At 48.5% G+C, this 22,085-nt stretch overlaps 1 protein-coding gene across 1 annotated transcript in view; it reads right to left on the reverse strand.

Annotated features, from left to right (window-relative positions):
• The window catches only part of LOC5517510 (general vesicular transport factor p115), a 30,007-nt gene that overhangs the window by 2,245 nt on the left and 5,677 nt on the right, over positions 1 to 22,085 (reverse strand). Inside the window, exons 7-30 of the mRNA XM_048734049.1 lie at positions 21,940 to 22,004; positions 21,551 to 21,588; positions 21,133 to 21,188; positions 20,968 to 21,015; positions 20,591 to 20,748; positions 20,244 to 20,293; positions 20,120 to 20,178; positions 19,498 to 19,573; positions 19,117 to 19,181; positions 18,298 to 18,386; positions 17,979 to 18,063; positions 17,553 to 17,625; positions 17,030 to 17,075; positions 16,605 to 16,714; positions 5,813 to 5,862; positions 5,589 to 5,699; positions 5,277 to 5,395; positions 4,752 to 4,863; positions 3,807 to 3,876; positions 3,467 to 3,588; positions 3,227 to 3,286; positions 2,421 to 2,490; positions 1,637 to 1,782; positions 593 to 817 (exon numbers count right to left, since the gene is read on the reverse strand). Coding sequence (XP_048590006.1) covers positions 593 to 817; positions 1,637 to 1,782; positions 2,421 to 2,490; positions 3,227 to 3,286; positions 3,467 to 3,588; positions 3,807 to 3,876; positions 4,752 to 4,863; positions 5,277 to 5,395; positions 5,589 to 5,699; positions 5,813 to 5,862; positions 16,605 to 16,714; positions 17,030 to 17,075; positions 17,553 to 17,625; positions 17,979 to 18,063; positions 18,298 to 18,386; positions 19,117 to 19,181; positions 19,498 to 19,573; positions 20,120 to 20,178; positions 20,244 to 20,293; positions 20,591 to 20,748; positions 20,968 to 21,015; positions 21,133 to 21,188; positions 21,551 to 21,588; positions 21,940 to 22,004 — 2,103 coding nt within the window. The remainder of the gene's footprint in view (positions 1 to 592; positions 818 to 1,636; positions 1,783 to 2,420; positions 2,491 to 3,226; positions 3,287 to 3,466; positions 3,589 to 3,806; positions 3,877 to 4,751; positions 4,864 to 5,276; positions 5,396 to 5,588; positions 5,700 to 5,812; positions 5,863 to 16,604; positions 16,715 to 17,029; positions 17,076 to 17,552; positions 17,626 to 17,978; positions 18,064 to 18,297; positions 18,387 to 19,116; positions 19,182 to 19,497; positions 19,574 to 20,119; positions 20,179 to 20,243; positions 20,294 to 20,590; positions 20,749 to 20,967; positions 21,016 to 21,132; positions 21,189 to 21,550; positions 21,589 to 21,939; positions 22,005 to 22,085) is intronic.

Here is a 22,085-nt window from a genome sequence, read left to right on the forward strand (position 1 = left end):
CGCCCCTCCTCCCCTTAAAGCACCCTGTACATATGACTAAGGGATGAGCTATGCTGTGTTTTTTTTTAAAGAGCAGCATTATGTGTCCTTACTGTTATTCTTCTCCTGAAACTTTAAGCATTCCCTTATAAATCCCCACTTCAATCATCCTCTGGGAACCAGGGCGACGCGGAGACCACAAAGACGAAAGAATGAAGTAAAACGACGGGCGTTTTTCTTTTCCTTACGCTCAGCCTCTATGCCACCGCATTATATCCCCCTCACCCTTCCTTCATTAATCACTAGCCGATGAGGCCTGCTGTTAGCAGCATTCTGCGTCCTTTGCTTTTTTCCTCTCCTTACGCTCAGCCTCTATATCACCCTCACCCTTCCTTCATTAATCACTAGCCGATGAGGCCTGCTGTTAGCAGCATTCTGCGTCCTTTGCTTTTTTCCTCTCCTTACGCTCAGCCTCTATATCACCCTCACCCTTCCTTCATTAATCACTAGCCGATGAGGCCCGCTGTTAGCAGCATTCTGCGTCCTTTGCTTTTTTCCTCTGCTTACGCTCAGCCTCTATATCTCCCTCCCCCGCCCTTTATTAATGACTAACCAATGGGGCATTCTGTTGTTGGAGAGCAGCATTTTGCGTCCTTAGTGTCTCTACTTCTGCTTGTAACTTGGTGACAGTCCTACACAGACCGGCAAGATCCTCGAGCTGGTTGCTGTTCAGCTGTCCTGACCCATCGCCAGCAGAACTCGACTCGGACGAGTCGGCAAGTTCGGCCGCAGCTGTTGCGACAGCGAGCTGGGCTTGGGAGATCTCGAGATCCTTTTCCTATTAAAAAAAACAAGAGTTTAAAAACGAGATCTCGAGATCCTTTTCCTATTAAAAAAAACAAGAGTTTAAAAACGAGACCCTAGCTTAGGGAGTGTTTTATACTCGTGATTCCGGAATGAGAATGATTAGAATAAAAAAAATAGCTTTCCACCCATTCCACCCATTCTGCTACCTGTAGCAGAATGACTCGAATGCCATTCTGAACATTCTCTACCAACCAATCCCATTCCAGAATGATAGGAAACAACGCGCCCTTAAAGTGACCTTGTGAGCCACGCCTTTGTTATTGTATACGTGATAAATCTTGAAATAACCTTCTAAAAATATTGTTTAATACTTTATTTACTTAATCCAATCGAAAATATCGCATTGGCTTCACCAAATCAGACGTTGGAAATGGATGCTTTTTCACACTTGGTACTTTGCTAGGATGACAAGCCCCACCTTTGTTATTGATTTGGAGACAAATCACGCGAAGAAACTCGCGGATATAACCGTCTAAAAACAGTTACTAAGTTACCAAATTCAAACAAAGAAATATCTCAAAAGGTCCCTTTAATCAGCGATGGAAATAGTTTTTTTTCTCATACTTTGCTAAGGTGACAAGCCCCACCTTTGTTATTGATTTGGAGATAAATCACGCGGAGTAACTCGCGGATATAACCGTCTAAAAACAGTTACTAAGTTACCAAATTCAAACAAAGAAATATCCCAAAAGGTCTCTTTAATCAGCGATGGAAATAGTTTTTTCTCACACTAAGATGACAAAACGGCGGCTGGCAGGGCTTCTTAAATAAGGTTTTAAACACGCCTCACCAGATTCTGAACGTGGACTTGCTTTTCCTGCAACAGCTGCTCCAGCGATCGCTGACTTATATGTAGATTGTTTACTTGATTTCTCAGTTCCAGGACCTCACTGCCGTCACTTGTCCGGGGACAAGACACTGAGGGCTGGTGAGGATCTGAAAATAAAAAAAGAAGAATACAGAAGTCTGCCCTCCAAATAATTTACACCAATAATGCTTATGATGAGGCACTAGCGTTATTCGGTCTTGAATCCGTGGCTGATCGTCGTAATATGGAATGCCATGAATAGGCAATTCCAGCTATGAGCAGGAAACCTCCCTCAACTACCGTCATGCAGCGCGCGTCTCATTTGGTGCAAGCTTAAAAAGGCGCGCACTGCATTCTGGTAACTGATGCAGGTTTCTATTGTAATGCGTGCACAAGCTTATAGCTGGCATGACTTTTTTTTCTTGTTCTTTTTCTTTTTCTGTTCCGAAAGTCAGTTGACTAAAGAGATATTATTTCGGTCTCTATCATTGAATGAGACATTTAGTGACTAAAGATACATTAAAAATCAAATCATGGATATGGGTCATGACGTAACTAAAATGAAGAACAAACAGTAGCTTATCCTCAGGAAGCCAGGGCAACGAACTTAGCATTAGGAACCAACCATCGGACGGAAGGAAAATAGATTTTACATATGTTCGCAGCCAGCTTGGTTTCTTGGTTTGATTGTTTGGAGTTTACTCTTTTATTTTGGCATTTAAAAATATTTAGAGAATTTTAAAATACAACAACTCGGAATCCTTACCTTGCCTGCCGGCTATCTGGTGGCGAAGCTCAAAGATCTCGTGTGATTGCTGCTCCAGCTGGCTCTGACTCTATGAAAACAAAAGACAAAAAAGGCAGAACATCAGTATCCATGGATAGCGCAATTTGCGTACGGATGGTCACAAAAGGAAATGTTTGAAATTTGTGTAAAATCTCCATGGTATTGGTATTTGTGGTATTTAAGACCCCGTCCCCACGTATCCGTTTTCGTTTGAAAACGCAACCTTTTTGTTCCGTTTTCAAAAAGAACCGCCATCGTTTTCGAAAGGTTCCGTTATCGTCCGTCCCCACGGCACCGAAAGGGTATCGTTTTCAAATTGTTCCACTCTGTAGATCGTTTTCAAATTGTTCCGTTTTCGGTCATCGTTTTCGCGTTTCCGTGTGGACGATAACCGTATCCGTATCAAAAGGTTGCGTTTTCAAACGGAAACAGATACGTGGAGACGGGGTCAAAGACTTAGCTCTAATCGCTCTAAATACAAATAGCCCCCTCGAGAAAGAATCCCCTATATCTAAGCTTTAATTTGTTATAAAGAACGTCGCAATCGGTAAAACAGTCGTTTAGTTTTGTCCTACGCAAGCCGAGAATACGAACAACGTACCGCGTTATTTTAACGCATACATGTTGTACGCCACAACTAAAACGTCCTCGGAGGGGGGGGGGAGGCGTAATGCCAATTTTCAGGAGGAAAAGATGCCCGCTTTGTTTCAATATGGGGGGCTTCTGAGAAAATTCCTTCCCATGGATCATTTTCGAATCACACATTTCTTATGTGAAGAACTGACCTGCATGTATGAAGACTCAAGTTCTGAGCACCGAGATTTTAGCCGGCCGATCTCCTCGTCCTGTGGATTAAAAGTTGTCGTATCAATACGCAAAAATCTCACTCATATACGGAGCTCAATTAAAGGAATTATGGGGAGCTAACAACAACTATTACGTCCTCTAACTATAAATAAAACACTTCGCTGATTCTCGATTTGTGGTGTTTAATCAAACACCTCTTTGATTGGTTGATAAAATACCTGTTCACGGATGAGCTCTTTGTAAGATGCCACTATGGAGTCGTGGTTATCTAGGTCAGCAGTCTTCTTACTTTGCGCAGGTGCAGACTCTGGCGTCTCCTCTACGGCTTTGCTGACGGCGGCTAACAGTAGAAAATGACACACATTACTAGCACTGTGATCAACAACTACTTCTTTGCTATTGTTTACATTTAAAAATACAGAAAACTTCCATGAAATACAGAAAACATCCATGATATAATCTTACATTTCAGTTACTTGCCTGATATAACGGACGGGAATGGGGCTTTGTTTGGTTGCGTATTATGAGGGATCGCAATAATTGCAAATATAGACTCACCGTCAAGCTTCTTGAATAATCTGGTAAACTCGTGGTCGAACAGAACATGATGCGAGACATCTACTTTGATCTATGGATCAATAAAATATCTGAATTAATTAGTGAGGTCATTACACAGGGCTTCTGGAATTACGCGCTTGTGCGGAAGCGCGTAATTTGGCTTTCTCCGCGTAATCCGCGTAATCCACAAATTTCCGCGTAATCACGCGTAATTTGGCTAAATTTTGAAAGACAAACATTTAAGTGCACAGCTGATGTGTTCTTTTAGGGTTCTTACCCCTATTTCTCGTAAAAAAGAGAGATATTCTTCGTAAGAGTGCGATATTTCGAACTGAATTTTGAAAACAAATAAAATGACTAGGCGTTCTTTGCTAAACCGCGAAGGCCTAGGACTGATAATAAAATACCTTTTTTAATTGGCTGGTGGCTAGGAGCCAATGAAAACTCGCCTAAGATATTTTCGCGCAAAAAAATAAATAAACTTTTCAAGTTATTTCGTGCTTTCCTTCGGTACAAAATGTAGTTTGGGCTTAACAGTCGATATTCCGTGTAATTTAGCGCGTAATTCAGTCAAGAATCCCGCAAAATTTTGATTGAAAAAAAAATGTATTGCAAAATCCCACGTAATTTAGCGTGTAATGATTGATTTCCCGCGTAATTTAGCGCGTAATTTAGCAAAGAATCCCGCATAAATTTAAGCTTTTTCCGCGTAATTCCAAAAGCCCTGATTACACACAGCCAGCATGTTAAAGAACGTTTCTTAGGTACACCTTTGAAATTGTTTACAAGTTGTTTTTATCTTTGGCAAGAAAACACCAGAATAACTATCCAAAATTGTAGCCTATTACTTTATGAATGATATTGATTAAAATTTTCTCAGATACCTGCTTATTGTAGCCGATGGGAATGGATGCAAGTTTGGTCATAGCTAGGTTCATACTGTACCTCGGGTGATTTCACAGCTGCCGTGAAATACTCAGACTTGGAGATGTTGCTGACTTTTTCCAGAAGGTTCTCCAGGCCTATCCGCTTGTTAATCAGGGCACGCAGATCATCCCTAAACAATGATATTTTTAAAACTTTTATTTCAAAATAAAATCATTGCAGCCTTCTAATTTACAGCTTCCAGATTCTATTTGCTCTTACCTATTTATACCTTTACTTTTAAGCTATAGTCTGCAAATTGTTACAATATGATATCTGTTACTTTTTAAATGACTAGGAGATGGCATGTACCATTTCATGTGAGTTGGTTGTTACTTTCGATTGTTGGTTCTTCTAAGCTACCCCTTGCTACAGGTCTGGGGCCGGTTCCTAGAAATCAGGTTAGCGCTAATCCAGGGATAAATACATTTGATTGGATAAAAGGGGCATTTATTCCTGGTTTAGTGTTTTCCTATCTAGGAACCCAGCCCTGGTATCACAGTAAACCCAATCTCCAAGAGTCACCAAACAACACTGATCGCCTACCTTTTGCATGTCTGCACTGAGTCGTCATTGAATGCAAGGCATAGGCCAAGAAGTAGACTACACAGGTATCCCACCAGCACCTCTCCCTCCTCACCATGAGACTCAACTTGCGCCATGAGCTATAAACTGTCAAGGACTACAGGAACACAGAAAGCCCACAGCACACAGGGTGCCAATACCTAACACAAAGAGCTGACTCAAAGTACCTATATGGGGAGTACCTTATGGGCCATCATAGGGCATCACAAAAGGTAATTGCATGGGCACCTACAGCGAGGGCCCATTAACCATAGTCAGTGTTGAAAAGGATACATAGGGTACATTGGCTGGGTTGTGTAGAAAGTGTGCAACAGCAATGGGACAGTTGTATAGCCAGGAGCATAGCAGAACTACTATACCCACGCGCGTCTGGGTGTCGCCCCCCTGCACAGACAATAAACACTCCTGTTTAGTGGCCTTATCTGAGAAAACTGGAAACACAAGATAAAAGCTCCAGAACTCAGAATTAGAAAATGCCGATGTCTTATCTCTCTTACTTGTGCCAACATATTGGTACACTGCTGCAGAAGTGATACTGGTGGATTGCCTACAAGTAAAAAGTTTGTTTTAGTGTCCTCACCTACCTTTAACTTTCTCAAGTAAACATCAGAAAAAAGATCCTTTTAATTTTGTTAGAGTCCTGTTTGTAAGGAATGTTATTGTATAGTCCTTAAAAACAGGACTCTGACAAAAATGACAGGATCTTGTTTTTCTGATGTTTACTTGACTGTTAACCAGCCTGTAATAATACAACCAGCAACAAAGCAACCATCATTAGACATTTGTACAAAAGGCATCGAGACTACAAGTCTCATCGACAAAAAAAAGTAATAATAATAACAAATAAATAAACTGATTAAAACTCTCCTGCATTCTACTAGTTTAGTTTTAATGAAAGGTTTTTCATAGCTGGCTTGGATTCATAGTACGACTTCCCAATATAGTGTTCAGACGTTTTGTGCTGCATCAAAATGGATGTCAAGCTGCCCTCTCCCCCTACTCACCAACACTGGTGGCAAGCTGCCCTCTCCCCCTACTCACCAACACTGGTGGCAAGCTGCCCTCTCTCCCTACTCACCAACACTGGTTGCAAGTTACCCTCTACCCCTACTCATCAACACTGGTGGCAAGTTACCCTCTCCCCCTACTCACCAACACTGGTGGCAAGTTACCCTCTCCCCCTACTCACCAACACTGGTGGCAAGTTACCCTCTTCCCCCTACTCACCAACACTGGTGGCAAGTTACCCTCTCCCCCTACTCACCAACACTGGTGGCAAGTTACCCTCTCCCCCTACTCACCAACACTGGTAGCAAGTGGCCCTCTACCCCTACTCACCAACACTGGTGGCAAGTTGCCCTCTACCCCTACTCACCAACACTGGTGGCAAGTTACCCTCTACCCCTACTCACCAACACTGGTGGCAAGTTGCCCTCTACCCCTACTCACCAACACTGGTGGCAAGTTGCCCTCTCCCCCTACTCACCAACACTGGTGGCAAGTTGCCCTCTACCCCTACTCACCAACACTGGTGGAAAGCTGCCCTCTCCCCCTACTCACCAACACTGGTGGCAAGCTGCCCTCTCCCCATACTCACCAACACTGGTGGCAAGCTACCCTTTCCCCCTACTCACCAACACTGCTGGCAAGCTGCCCTCTCCCCCTACTCACCAACACTGGTGGCAAGCTGCCCTCTCCCCCTACTCACCAACACTGGTGGCAAGTTGCCCTCTACCCCTACTCACCAACACTGGTGGCAAGCTGCCCTCTCCACCTACTCACCAACACTGGTGGCAAGCTGCCCTCTCCCCCTACTCACCAACACTGGTGGCAAGCTGCCCTCTCCCCCTACTCACCAACACTGGTGGTAAGCTGCCCTCTCTCCCCACTCACCAACACTGGTGGCAAGCTGCCCTCTCTCCCCACTCACCAACACTGGTGGCAAGCTGCCCTCTCCCCCTACTCACCAACACTGGTGGCAAGTTACCCTCTCCCCCTACTCACAAACACTGGTGGCAAGTTACCCTCTCCCCCTACTCACCAACACTGGTGGCAAGTTACCCTCTACCCCTACTCACCAACACTGGTGACAAGCTGCCCTCTCCCCCTACTCACCAACACTGGTGACAAGCTGCCCTCTCCCCCTACTCACCAACACTGGTGGCAAGCTGCCCTTTCCCCCTAATCACCAACACTGGTGGCAAGCTGCCCTCTCCCCCTACTCACCAACACTGGTGGCAAGTTGCCCCCTCCCCCTACTCACCAACACTGGTGGCAAGCTGCCCTCTCCCCCTACTCACCAACACTGGTGGCAAGTTGCCCCCTCCCCCTACTCACCAACACTGGTGGCAAGCTGCCCTCTCCCCCTACTCACCAACACTGGTGGCAAGTTACCCTCTCCCCCTACTCACCAACACTGGTGGCAAGCTGCCCCCTCCCCCTACTCACCAACACTGGTGGCAAGCTGCCCTCTCCCCCTACTCACCAACACTGGTGGCAAGTTACCCTCTCCCCCTACTCACCAACACTGGTGGCAAGTTACCCTGTCCCCCTACTCACCAACACTGGTGGTAAGCTACCCTCTCCCCATACTCACCAACACTGGTGGCAAGCTACCCTCTCCCCCTACTCACCAACACTGGTGGCAAGCTGCCCTCTCCCCCTACTCACCAACACTGGTGGCAAGCTGCCCTCTCCCCCTACTCACCAACACTGGTGGCAAGTTGCCCTCTACCCCTACTCACCAACACTGGTGGCAAGCTGCCCTCTCCACCTACTCACCAACACTGGTGGCAAGCTGCCCTCTCCCCCTACTCACCAACACTGGTGGCAAGCTGCCCTCTCCCCCTACTCACCAACACTGGTGGTAAGCTGCACTCTCTCCCCACTCACCAACACTGGTGGCAAGCTGCCCTCTCTCCCCACTCACCAACACTGGTGGCAAGCTGCCCTCTCCCCCTACTCACCAACACTGGTGGCAAGTTACCCTCTCCCCCTACTCACAAACACTGGTGGCAAGTTACCCTCTCCCCCTACTCACCAACACTGGTGGCAAGTTACCCTCTACCCCTACTCACCAACACTGGTGACAAGCTGCCCTCTCCCCCTACTCACCAACACTGGTGACAAGCTGCCCTCTCCCCCTACTCACCAACACTGGTGGCAAGCTGCCCTTTCCCCCTAATCACCAACACTGGTGGCAAGCTGCCCTCTCCCCCTACTCACCAACACTGGTGGCAAGTTGCCCCCTCCCCCTACTCACCAACACTGGTGGCAAGCTGCCCTCTCCCCCTACTCACCAACACTGGTGGCAAGTTACCCTCTCCCCCTACTCACCAACACTGGTGGCAAGCTGCCCCCTCCCCCTACTCACCAACACTGGTGACAAGCTGCCCTCTCCCCCTACTCACCAACACTGGTGGCAAGCTGCCCTTTCCCCCTAATCACCAACACTGGTGGCAAGCTGCCCTCTCCCCCTACTCACCAACACTGGTGGCAAGTTGCCCCCTCCCCCTACTCACCAACACTGGTGGCAAGCTGCCCTCTCCCCCTACTCACCAACACTGGTGGCAAGTTACCCTCTCCCCCTACTCACCAACACTGGTGGCAAGCTGCCCCCTCCCCCTACTCACCAACACTGGTGGCAAGCTGCCCTCTCCCCCTACTCACCAACACTGGTGGCAAGTTACCCTCTCCCCCTACTCACCAACACTGGTGGCAAGTTACCCTGTCCCCCTACTCACCAACACTGGTGGTAAGCTACCCTCTCCCCATACTCACCAACACTGGTGGCAAGCTACCCTCTCCCCCTACTCACCAACACTGGTGGCAAGCTGCCCTCTCCCCCTACTCACCAACACTGGTGGCAAGCTGCCCTCTCCCCCTACTCACCAACACTGGTGGCAAGTTACCCTCTCCCCCTACTCACCAACACTGGTAGCAAGTGGCCCTCTACCCCTACTCACCAACACTGGTGGCAAGTTGCCCTCTACCCCTACTCACCAACACTGGTGGCAAGTTACCCTCTACCCCTACTCACCAACACTGGTGGCAAGTTGCCCTCTACCCCTACTCACCAACACTGGTGGCAAGTTGCCCTCTCCCCCTACTCACCAACACTGGTGGCAAGTTGCCCTCTACCCCTACTCACCAACACTGGTGGAAAGCTGCCCTCTCCCCCTACTCACCAACACTGGTGGCAAGCTGCCCTCTCCCCATACTCACCAACACTGGTGGCAAGCTACCCTCTCCCCCTACTCACCAACACTGGTGGCAAGCTGCCCTCTCCCCCTACTCACCAACACTGGTGGCAAGCTGCCCTCTCCCCCTACTCACCAACACTGGTGGCAAGTTGCCCTCTACCCCTACTCACCAACACTGGTGGCAAGCTGCCCTCTCCACCTACTCACCAACACTGGTGGCAAGCTGCCCTCTCCCCCTACTCACCAACACTGGTGGCAAGCTGCCCTCTCCCCCTACTCACCAACACTGGTGGTAAGCTGCCCTCTCTCCCCACTCACCAACACTGGTGGCAAGCTGCCCTCTCTCCCCACTCACCAACACTGGTGGCAAGCTGCCCTCTCCCCCTACTCACCAACACTGGTGGCAAGTTACCCTCTCCCCCTACTCACAAACACTGGTGGCAAGTTACCCTCTCCCCCTACTCACCAACACTGGTGGCAAGTTACCCTCTACCCCTACTCACCAACACTGGTGACAAGCTGCCCTCTCCCCCTACTCACCAACACTGGTGACAAGCTGCCCTCTCCCCCTACTCACCAACACTGGTGGCAAGCTGCCCTTTCCCCCTAATCACCAACACTGGTGGCAAGCTGCCCTCTCCCCCTACTCACCAACACTGGTGGCAAGTTGCCCCCTCCCCCTACTCACCAACACTGGTGGCAAGCTGCCCTCTCCCCCTACTCACCAACACTGGTGGCAAGTTGCCCCCTCCCCCTACTCACCAACACTGGTGGCAAGCTGCCCTCTCCCCCTACTCACCAACACTGGTGGCAAGCTGCCCTCTCCCCCTACTCACCAACACTGGTGGCAAGTTACCCTCTCCCCCTACTCACCAACACTGGTGGCAAGCTGCCCCCTCCCCCTACTCACCAACACTGGTGGCAAGTTGCCCCCTCCCCCTACTCACCAACACTGGTGGCAAGCTGCCCTCTCCCCCTACTCACCAACACTGGTGGCAAGTTACCCTCTCCCCCTACTCACCAACACTGGTGGCAAGCTGCCCCCTCCCCCTACTCACCAACACTGGTGGCAAGCTGCCCCCTCCCCCTACTCACCAACACTGGTGGCAAGTTACCCTCTCCCCCTACTCACCAACACTGGTGGCAAGTTACCCTGTCCCCCTACTCACCAACACTGGTGGTAAGCTACCCTCTCCCCATACTCACCAACACTGGTGGCAAGCTACCCTCTCCCCCTACTCACCAACACTGGTGGCAAGCTGCCCTCTCCCCCTACTCACCAACACTGGTGGCAAGCTGCCCTCTCCCCCTACTCACCAACACTGGTGGCAAGTTGCCCTCTACCCCTACTCACCAACACTGGTGGCAAGCTGCCCTCTCCACCTACTCACCAACACTGGTGGCAAGCTGCCCTCTCCCCCTACTCACCAACACTGGTGGCAAGCTGCCCTCTCCCCCTACTCACCAACACTGGTGGTAAGCTGCCCTCTCTCCCCACTCACCAACACTGGTGGCAAGCTGCCCTCTCTCCCCACTCACCAACACTGGTGGCAAGCTGCCCTCTCCCCCTACTCACCAACACTGGTGGCAAGTTACCCTCTCCCCCTACTCACAAACACTGGTGGCAAGTTACCCTCTCCCCCTACTCACCAACACTGGTGGCAAGTTACCCTCTACCCCTACTCACCAACACTGGTGACAAGCTGCCCTCTCCCCCTACTCACCAACACTGGTGACAAGCTGCCCTCTCCCCCTACTCACCAACACTGGTGGCAAGCTGCCCTTTCCCCCTAATCACCAACACTGGTGGCAAGCTGCCCTCTCCCCCTACTCACCAACACTGGTGGCAAGTTGCCCCCTCCCCCTACTCACCAACACTGGTGGCAAGCTGCCCTCTCCCCCTACTCACCAACACTGGTGGCAAGTTACCCTCTCCCCCTACTCACCAACACTGGTGGCAAGCTGCCCCCTCCCCCTACTCACCAACACTGGTGACAAGCTGCCCTCTCCCCCTACTCACCAACACTGGTGGCAAGCTGCCCTTTCCCCCTAATCACCAACACTGGTGGCAAGCTGCCCTCTCCCCCTACTCACCAACACTGGTGGCAAGTTGCCCCCTCCCCCTACTCACCAACACTGGTGGCAAGCTGCCCTCTCCCCCTACTCACCAACACTGGTGGCAAGTTACCCTCTCCCCCTACTCACCAACACTGGTGGCAAGCTGCCCCCTCCCCCTACTCACCAACACTGGTGGCAAGCTGCCCTCTCCCCCTACTCACCAACACTGGTGGCAAGTTACCCTCTCCCCCTACTCACCAACACTGGTGGCAAGTTACCCTGTCCCCCTACTCACCAACACTGGTGGTAAGCTACCCTCTCCCCATACTCACCAACACTGGTGGCAAGCTACCCTCTCCCCCTACTCACCAACACTGGTGGCAAGCTGCCCTCTCCCCCTACTCACCAACACTGGTGGCAAGCTGCCCTCGTCCCCTACTCACCAACACTGGTGGCAAGTTGCCCTCTACCCCTACTCACCAACACTGGTGGCAAGCTGCCCTCTCCACCTACTCACCAACACTGGTGGCAAGCTGCCCTCTCCCCCTACTCACCAACACTGGTGGCAAGCTGCCCTCTCCCCCTACTCACCAACACTGGTGGTAAGCTGCCCTCTCTCCCCACTCACCAACACTGGTGGCAAGCTGCCCTCTCTCCCCACTCACCAACACTGGTGGCAAGCTGCCCTCTCCCCCTACTCACCAACACTGGTGGCAAGTTACCCTCTCCCCCTACTCACAAACACTGGTGGCAAGTTACCCTCTCCCCCTACTCACCAACACTGGTGACAAGCTGCCCTCTCCCCCTACTCACCAACACTGGTGGCAAGCTGCCCTCTCCCCCTACTCACCAACACTGGTGGCAAGTTACCCTGTCCCCCTACTCACCAACACTGGTGGTAAGCTACCCTCTCCTCCTACTCACCAACACTGGTGGCAAGCTACCCTCTCCCCCTACTCACCCACACTGGTGGCAAGCTGCCCTCTACCCCTACTCACAAACACTGGTGGCAAGCTGCCCTCTCCCCCTACTCACCAACACTGGTGGCAAGTTACCCTGTCCCCCTACTCACCAACACTGGTGGTAAGCTACCCTCTCCTCCTACTCACCAACACTGGTGGCAAGCTACCCTCTCCCCCTACTCACCCACACTGGTGGCAAGCTGCCCTCTACCCCTACTCACAAACACTGGTGGCAAGCTGCCCCCTCCCCCTACTCACCAACACTGGTGGCAAGTTACCCTCTCCCCCTACTCACCCACACTGGTGGCAAGCTGCCCTCTCCCCCTACTCACCAACACTGGTGGCAAGCTGCCCTCTCCCCTACTCACCCACACTGGTGGCAAGCTGCCCTCTCCCCTACTCACCAACACTGGTGGCAAGCTGCCCTTTCCCCTACTCACCAACACTGGTGGCAAGCTGCCCTCTCCCCCTACTCACCAACACTGGTGGCAAGCTGCCCTCTCCCCCTACTCACCAACACTGGTGGCAAGTTGCCCTCTACCCCTACTCACCAACACTGGTGGCAAGCTGCCCTCTCCACCTACTCACCAACACTGGTGGCAAGCTGCCCTCTCCCCCTACTCACCAACACTGGTGGCAAGCTGCCCTCTCCCCCTACTCACCAACACTGGTGGTAAGCTGCCCTCTCTCCCCACTCACCAACACTGGTGGCAAGCTGCCCTCTCTCCCCACTCACCAACACTGGTGGCAAGCTGCCCTCTCCCCCTACTCACCAACACTGGTGGCAAGTTACCCTCTCCCCCTACTCACCAACACTGGTTGCAAGCTGTCCTCTCCCCCTACTTACCAACACTGGTGGCAAGCTGCCCTCTCCCCTTACTTACCAACACTGGTGGCAAGCTGCCCTCTCCCCATACTCACCAACACTGGTGGCAAGCTGCCCTCTCCCCTTACTTACCAACACTGGTGGCAAGCTGCCCTCTCCCCCTACTCACCAACACTGGTGGCAAGCTGCCCTCTCCCTCTACTCACCAACACTGGTGGCAAGCTGCCCTCTCCCCTACTCACCAACACTGGTGGCAAGCTGCCCTCTCCCCCTATTCGCCAAGACTGGTGGCAAGCTGCCCTCTCCCCCTACTCACCAACACTGGTGGCAAGCTGCCCTCTCCCCCTACTCGCCAACACTGGTGGCAAGCTGCCCTCTCCCCCTACTCACCAACACTGGTGGCAAGCTGCCCTCTCCCTCTACTCACCAACACTGGTGGCAAGCTACCCTCTCCCCCTACTTACCAACACTGGTGGCAAGCTGCCCTCTCCCTCTACTCACCAACACTGGTGGCAAGCTGCCCTCTCCCCCTACTCACCAACACTGGTTGCAAGCTGCCCTCTCCCCCTACTCACCAACACTGGTGGCAAGCTGCCCTCTCCCCCTACTCACCAACACTGGTGGCAAGCTGCCCTCTCCCTCTACTCACCAACACTGGTGGCAAGCTACCCTCTCCCCCTACTTACCAACACTGGTGGCAAGCTGCCCTCTCCCTCTACTCACTAACACTGGTGGCAAGCTGCCCTCTCCCCCTACTCACCAACACTGGTGGCAAGCTGCCCTCTCCCTCTACTCACCAACACTGGTGGCAAGCTACCCTCTCCCCCTACTTACCAACACTGGTGGCAAGCTGCCCTCTCCCTCTACTCACTAACACTGGTGGCAAGCTGCCCTCTCCCCCTACTCACCAACACTGGTGGCAAGCTGCCCTCTCCCTCTACTCACCAACACTGGTGGCAAGCTACCCTCTCCCCCTACTTACCAACACTGGTGGCAAGCTGCCCTCTCCCTCTACTCACCAACACTGGTGGCAAGCTGCCCTCTCCCCCTACTTACCAACACTGGTGGCAAGCTGCCCTCTCCCTCTACTCACCAACACTGGTGACAAGTTACCCTCTCCCCCTACTCACCAACACTGGTGGCAAGCTGCACTCTCCCCCTACTTACCAACACTGGTGGCAAGTTACCCTCTCCCCCTACTCACCAACACTGGTGGCAATCTGCCCTCTACCCCTACTCCCCAATACTGGTGGCAAGTTACCCTCTCCCCCCACTCACCAACACTGGTGGCAAGTTACCCTCTCCCCCTACTCACCAACACTGGTGGCAAGTTACCCTCTCCCCCTACTCACCAACACTGGTGGCAAGTTACCCTCTCCCCCTACTCACCAACACTGGTGGCAAGTTACCCTCTCCCCCTACTCACCAACACTGGTGGCAAGTTACCCTCTCTCCCCACTCACCAACACTGGTGGCAAGCTGCCCTCTCCCCCTACTCACCAACACTGGTGGCAAGCTGCCCTCTCCCCCTACTCACCAACACTGGTTGCAAGTTACCCTCTACCCCTACTCATCAACACAGGTGGCAAGTTACCCTCTCCCCCTACTCACCAACACTGGTGGCAAGTTACCCTCTCCCCCTACTCACCAACACTGGTGGCAAGTTACCCTCTTACCCCTACTCACCAACACTGGTGGCAAGTTACCCTCTCCCCCTACTCACCAACACTGGTGGCAAGTTACCCTCTCCCCCTACTCACCAACACTGGTAGCAAGTTACCCTCTCCCCCTACTCACCAACACTGGTGGCAAGTGGCCCTCTACCCCTACTCACCAACACTGGTGGCAAGTTGCCCTCTACCCCTACTCACCAACACTGGTGGCAAGTTACCCTCTACCCCTACTCACCAACACTGGTGGAAAGTTGCCCTCTACCCCTACTCACCAACACTGGTGGCAAGTTGCCCTCTCCCCCTACTCACCAACACTGGTGGCAAGTTGCCCTCTACCCCTACTCACCAACACTGGTGGAAAGCTGCCCTCTCCCCCTACTCACCAACACTGGTGGCAAGCTGCCCTCTCCCCATACTCACCAACACTGGTGGCAAGCTACCCTCTCCCCCTACTCACCAACACTGGTGGCAAGCTGCCCTCTCCCCCTACTCACCAACACTGGTGGCAAGCTGCCCTCTCCCCCTACTCACCAACACTGGTGGCAAGCTGCCCTCTACCCCTACTCACCAACACTGGTGGCAAGCTGCCCTCTCCCCCTACTCACCAACACTGGTGGCAAGCTGCCCTCTCCCCCTACTCACCAACACTGGTGGCAAGTTACCCTCTCCCCCTACTCACCAACACTGGTGGCAAGTTACCCTCTCCCCCTACTCACCAACACTGGTGGCAAGTTACCCTCTCTCCCCACTCACCAACACTGGTGGCAAGCTGCCCTCTCCCCCTACTCACCAACACTGGTGGCAAGCTGCCCTCTCCCCCTACTCACCAACACTGGTTGCAAGTTACCCTCTACCCCTACTCATCAACACAGGTGGCAAGTTACCCTCTCCCCCTACTCACCAACACTGGTGGCAAGTTACCCTCTCCCCCTACTCACCAACACTGGTGGCAAGTTACCCTCTTCCCCCTACTCACCAACACTGGTGGCAAGTTACCCTCTCCCCCTACTCACCAACACTGGTGGCAAGTTACCCTCTCCCCCTACTCACCAACACTGGTGGCAAGTGGCCCTCTACCCCTACTCACCAACACTGGTGGCAAGTTACCCTCTCCCCCTACTCACCAACACTGGTGGCAAGCTGCCCTCTCCCCCTACTCACCAACACTGGTGGCAAGCTGCCCTCTCCCCCTACTCACCAACACTGGTGACAAGTTACCCTCTCCCCCTACTCACCAACACTGGTGGCAAGTTACCCTCTCCCCCTACTCACCAACACTGGTGGCAAGCTGCCCTCTCCCCCTACTCACCAACACTGGTGGCAAGTTACCCTCTCCCCCTACTCACCAACACTGGTGGCAAGCTACCCTCTCCCCCTACTCACCAACACTGGTGGCAAGCTGCCCTCTCCCCCTACTCACCAACACTGGTGGCAAGCTGCCCTCTCCCCCTACTCACCAACACTGATGGCAAGTTACCCTCTCCCTCTACTCACCAACACTGGTGGCAAGCTGCCCTCTCCCCCTACTCACCAACACTGGTGGCAAGCTGCCCTCTCCCCCTACTCACCAACACTGGTTGCAAGCTGCACTCTCAGCAGCTGCTCTTTCTGGGTCTGGTTACCCTTTAGGCAATGGGCGAGAGCAACAGCAGCACACCAGTTAGACAGCGGATCAGGACTGGAAAGAAAAGGGTCAGAGAGTCAAAGCTTGAAGGGTGCAGTGGAGGGGGATAAGGGGCACACAAAAAAGGCCAGGGTGTCAAATTTGGGGCAGGGGCACACAAATAAATAAAAATAATTAATAAAACATGAAATGCCAAATGCAAAATATGACAAGCATAGCAACAAGATTTGCAAACGATAGCTGCAGACTTGTCTTTGCATCCACAAGGGTTTACCAAAAATACATTTTGGGGGTAAATAAATAATGAGCTTGTGGGGATGTCCTGGAAGGGCCTGTACATAAATATAGATTATAAGGCAAAACACTCACCTGAACAATCCCGCACACAGCAACTGACCAGTAGAGACAGAGCTAGCTGAAAAAAAAAAAAAAAAAAAAAAAAAAACCAGGGCGATGACATATTAGAAGAAGAGTAACATTTTGTCACAATTGGACCAAACAACATCATCCAGGAGCATATCCATTGGCTGAAGTAGAGGGGAGTGGGATAGGTCAAATATATCAAACATATGGTGGGAGGTAAAGTTGCAGATTTTAGCTTCAATATATATATTCTATCAGGTCAGTCAAAAGGGGAGTGGGAAGGCGAGGGAGCACTCTCCCCGGGATTAACAACTGCTCATCAGCCAATCATGCTTCCCTGTACACTCCCAGCCGAATCCAATTTCCAGCAGCTGATTTAAGCCAATTTCTCGAGGGAATAATTGGGAAAAACATTGTCACTCAAATATTCGACTTTAATTGTGATTGGTTATTTTGAAGTTCTCTTGCAAACAGACTATTGGTATTTCAAAGGTCAATAATAGCTGATAACCATTCTTAGGATACTCACCTACATCTGCTGATGATGGAAGTAATGTGGATACTATCTCAGACTGGCCACCCTCATTCTTGTGCAAGTAGCACTACCGGAGAAAAATATAAACCAGGTTATTTCCTCTCCTTACTTAGGATATCTACTCCTTTGATTATAAACTTTATTTTAATATAATGACTAAAACACACTACTGTTAATCCATTCTTTACTCCCTCTCATTACCTGTACTCAGTTATCAATTATGAAGAAAGAGCATTTAACAAATGCAAGCTAATGATAGTAAAACCAAACAAAAGGGATGGAACAGATAGCAAAGAAGATGGAACAGATAATCAAAGATGGAACAAACTTACAAGGGAATAAGGGGATGTAACAGATAACCAAGAAGATGAAACAGATAATCAAGAAGATGGAAAAGATAATCAAGAGGGTGGAACACACCTGGAAGCAGTAAAGTACGGCACAGCGCAAACTTGCTGGCTGCTTGTCATTTATCATGGACATCAGTAGAACAATTATGGCAGGCCTATTAATAGCAAAATGCAAAAATATAGCAGTTTGAAAAACAGAACCAAAACCCACACAGATTTAAAGAAATACAAAATAGTTATTGACCCAGGAGCATTGCAGGGTTTAATATTGCTGAGGGAGGCTATCGAAATATTGCTGTGAATGTCATCTGCATCTCAGAATAGGCCTGTGAGAAAGCGATCTTCAGGATGAAAAAAAAAATTGTTAAATATATAGAGTTTTACAGTACCTTGGGGGTTCAGAGGGAGCATTGACTTGTGAGAAGTAATCCTGATTGGCTGGAAACCCTCTTATCACTTCTGACACAGCATTGATTGTCTAAAAAGTAAAGGAAGCACATTTAATCACAGTCAATACCAAAATTATGTGGATTTATGAAAACTAGGTGGTCTTCGTAGGTGTTGTGAAAACAGTATGAAAATTTGTGTTAAATGCCTCTTTGAAAACAGTAACTGACATTTTTTAGCATTTGAGCCCTTTATTGCATCAAATGAACTTTAGCAAGATTTGGACTGTATTTATGGTGTTTGCTTTTAGCAGACCCAACACACACAAGCTAACAAGTAGTATTCAACTTTAGAACTACACTTTGCACCAGGCTGTGTTGAATTTAATGTCTTTGGATTGCCTGTGAATATTCTGCAAAAGTCATGACGGAAAAACATGACTTAATGCTTCAAATAAGCTCATTTCGGATCTAATAAGGCGGAAAATTTTTCTAAGTACTTAGTGAGTAATAGCAAACAAAATATCAAGTGCAACTTTTTTAAAACTGATGTGACTTTTTGTAAAGTGTCATTGAAATTTTAGCTTTTCTTCCCTGAGGTCATACATAGCGAAAAGATGATCAAGGAAAAAATATCTTAGAAAGCAAAAATCTGGGTATGTGCATTTTGGCCTCACATTATTTGTGTTTCAAAAACAAGCCCGGAATAAAAAAAATCAATAAACATTGTAAGAAATTGTGTCTTCTTTCTCTATCTCGAATTGCGAATTTTCCAGGTTTTTCCGTCATGTCCTGCAAAGTACATATCTGCTCAGTTCTCACTTCAGTTAGAATGTCAGCAGGGATGCCACTAGCCATAAGTACACTACACAACAGCTTCAAGAGGCCTGATAATGACAGGCATAACACACATTAGTAATTCAATTAATACAAAAAGAATTGCTAAAAAATCTAATCAGAAACCTCATTTGAAAGATATGCGAAGTACACTGTCTCATATGTGAGGAGACACTAAACATGCAGCAAAGGTTGGTGACCTGTTTTGAAATCTGTACAGTTCATGCTTACAGTACTAATTGAGACAGCCCCTCCCCCCAAAAAAAACTTTTCCAACATTTCAAAATCTCTCTTGAACAGACATCTCTGAATAACCACAAATAAAATAAAAGGTACAAATAGTAATAATCATTTGGCAACACATACCACAATGGTTCATAATCTTCTGTGCACTGGTTGATGCCTGTTGTGGATTGTCTGGTGAAACTAGGATACGTACAACCTGGTGGCGATAAATGTGTATAAAACTAATATGCGATTTATTGTAAATACACCATCATATGGATGAAAAAAGCCCACAAGCAAGCCTAGATAAAAAAATAAACTTTAATGTGTTCTGTATATCTTTTGGAGGTCTTCTTGGCAATGGTTTGTGTGAGCTTGTGAAGATACCATACCTGTAAACCTCCGAAGAATCTCAATGCTTGAGATTCTTTGGGGGCTGGGTGTATTAATTTTGGGGGGAGGGATGGGTATACCCTCTCAGGCATTTGCCTTATAATAAGCTCTCGCGCATAGATCCACAGATCTCACAAGAGTGTTAGATAAATTGCGATACGCAAGGTAATTATTGTAAAGAGAAAACAAGCACAATTTCAATTTTCTATAAAATTCTTTTTTTTTTTTTGGAAGCAATAAAATTCGCTAAAACACTGGAGATCTGCTACTCAACGCAGGAGATAGGGAGCAGGGTCCTAAAATCTTGAGACCCCGGCCTAACGCGGGAGAGGTGGCAGGTATGATGCAATGCAGCTGACCCTCTACTTACCTGTAGCATAAGCTGGACATTTGAGACTTTTTGGTCACCCCAGCCATTTTCCTCCGTTCCTGAAATAAATATTTTGTCATTCCTCTTTCCAAAACCTCATTGTTAATCATCTTATCAACTGTACCTTCAGCAAGGGCCGACATCTCAAAGAATGGATTTATCCGCTGGATGAAGCTGGGATAAAGAGGATAATTTATGTTCTTCAGAATAATATGTAATTATTGTGTTTCTAGTATGTGTGAAAGCTATTGTGATTGTGTACATAATACTTTACTTATTGATGGCAATGGAGATGGCTGTGATAAACAGGAAGCATCTCAATAATGATACAGTAATAATAAATATAATCAATAGTGACCATCTATGATCACAAAAAATAAATATAGTATTATTAAGATGTTAAAAAAAACATGACAAATATGGATTTTAAGTTGTCAAATTTGATGCAATGTCATTTAGTATACTACATACCTTCCTTCCCTAAAGAAGTTCTGATTAGAAACATTAGCTTTGAGCAGATGTTGCAGCAAAAGTAGGCAGTCTTCAACAACGACACCTCCATCACTGTATCCTTCCTCAGCTATGATCTCCATCAGACGATCAAATGCATTCTCAAATGCCACAATTTTCTAGATTAAAACAATATGTACATAATGTTGGGATTACAGCTATTAATTTTTAAATTTTGTGATAATTGTGATCCAAATAAAAATAGCCAGTTGGAATTCATTTTACAATCCAGTAAACATTTGCACCATCTTAAATATTGGATAATCATTGGCTTGATTACAATTACGCTAAACCAAATCCGAAATTATCTAAACCGAATAATTTTATAGTGTGCCTACCTGAATTGCAGCATTAGACTTTGTCAACTGGATCAAGAGAAGCAAGCCCTGGAATAGGAAAACAATCTGTAACTCTAAGAACTGAAAGATTTTTAAGGAAATATTATCAAAGAAAGGGCTTGCTCATTAAACAGTCAAAGCTCTCCTTGCATTATGCTTACTCACCTCATTTCTGATTATCTCCCTACTGTCAGAGAGTAGGTCCATTAACCTTGAAACACCTGTTGGTCAGATCCGAGGAAAATGTAGTTATGATCGGTTTGTACAGTAGTATGCCATGCCAAATCTAATTGTTTGGATTTGGCACATGAACGGTTCTATGTAGTACAACATCTGAAAACCTCGTTTCAGATGTTGTACTACATTGAAGTTACATCATTGGGTTACATCTGAAACTGCGTTTCAGATGTAACCCAATGTATTTGTGTCGATACAAATAGAACTCTAGATTTGCTATGAGAAAGCATGGCATATATAAATTGGGCTTAAGGCATACAGACTGAAAAACAATTTATGGATGTACAACAAAGATGCTATGTGTAGGCAAAAACAAAAACAGTTGGTCTCTGATAATGCTACTCACCCATTGGGCTGACTAAAATGCACTGCTGTAGAAGATTTCTGCAAGTAAAAGAAACCCAGGCAGGTTTTTAAATATAAACAACATCATGTAAAATTAAACTAGGCTTTAACAAATCAGCCATTGTAATAAGTGATGTGCACTACTGGTGTAGAAGATTTCTGCAAGTAACATATGGTGCTCATGAATCTACCAGAAAGTCTCTACAGTACTGTGCAGTCAGAATGGGCTCAGTTTTATTCAAATATTTTTATGTGCTTTCCAGATGCTCTTTGGTGTGACAGTTCACAGCCAATTCTGTGTTTATTTTGGAGTGAATCATGTCCACTCAAAATGTCACATGATCTCTTAGTGCAAGTATCATATTGAGCTAAGCAATAAACCATCCTTACCCTTTGTTTGTCAGAAGCATAGTCAGTAGTTTTACAGTAGGCCAACGGACATGAAATTCATATTCCTGAAAAAAAGAAGAAGAAAAAACAGGTGCAGACAGCTTGGTTACATGGGAAACATAAAAAAATAAAGAGAAAATAAATAA

This window comes from Nematostella vectensis, chromosome 11 (assembly GCF_932526225.1).
Source record: "Nematostella vectensis chromosome 11, jaNemVect1.1, whole genome shotgun sequence".
In the NCBI taxonomy this organism is placed as follows: domain Eukaryota; kingdom Metazoa; phylum Cnidaria; class Anthozoa; order Actiniaria; family Edwardsiidae; genus Nematostella; species Nematostella vectensis.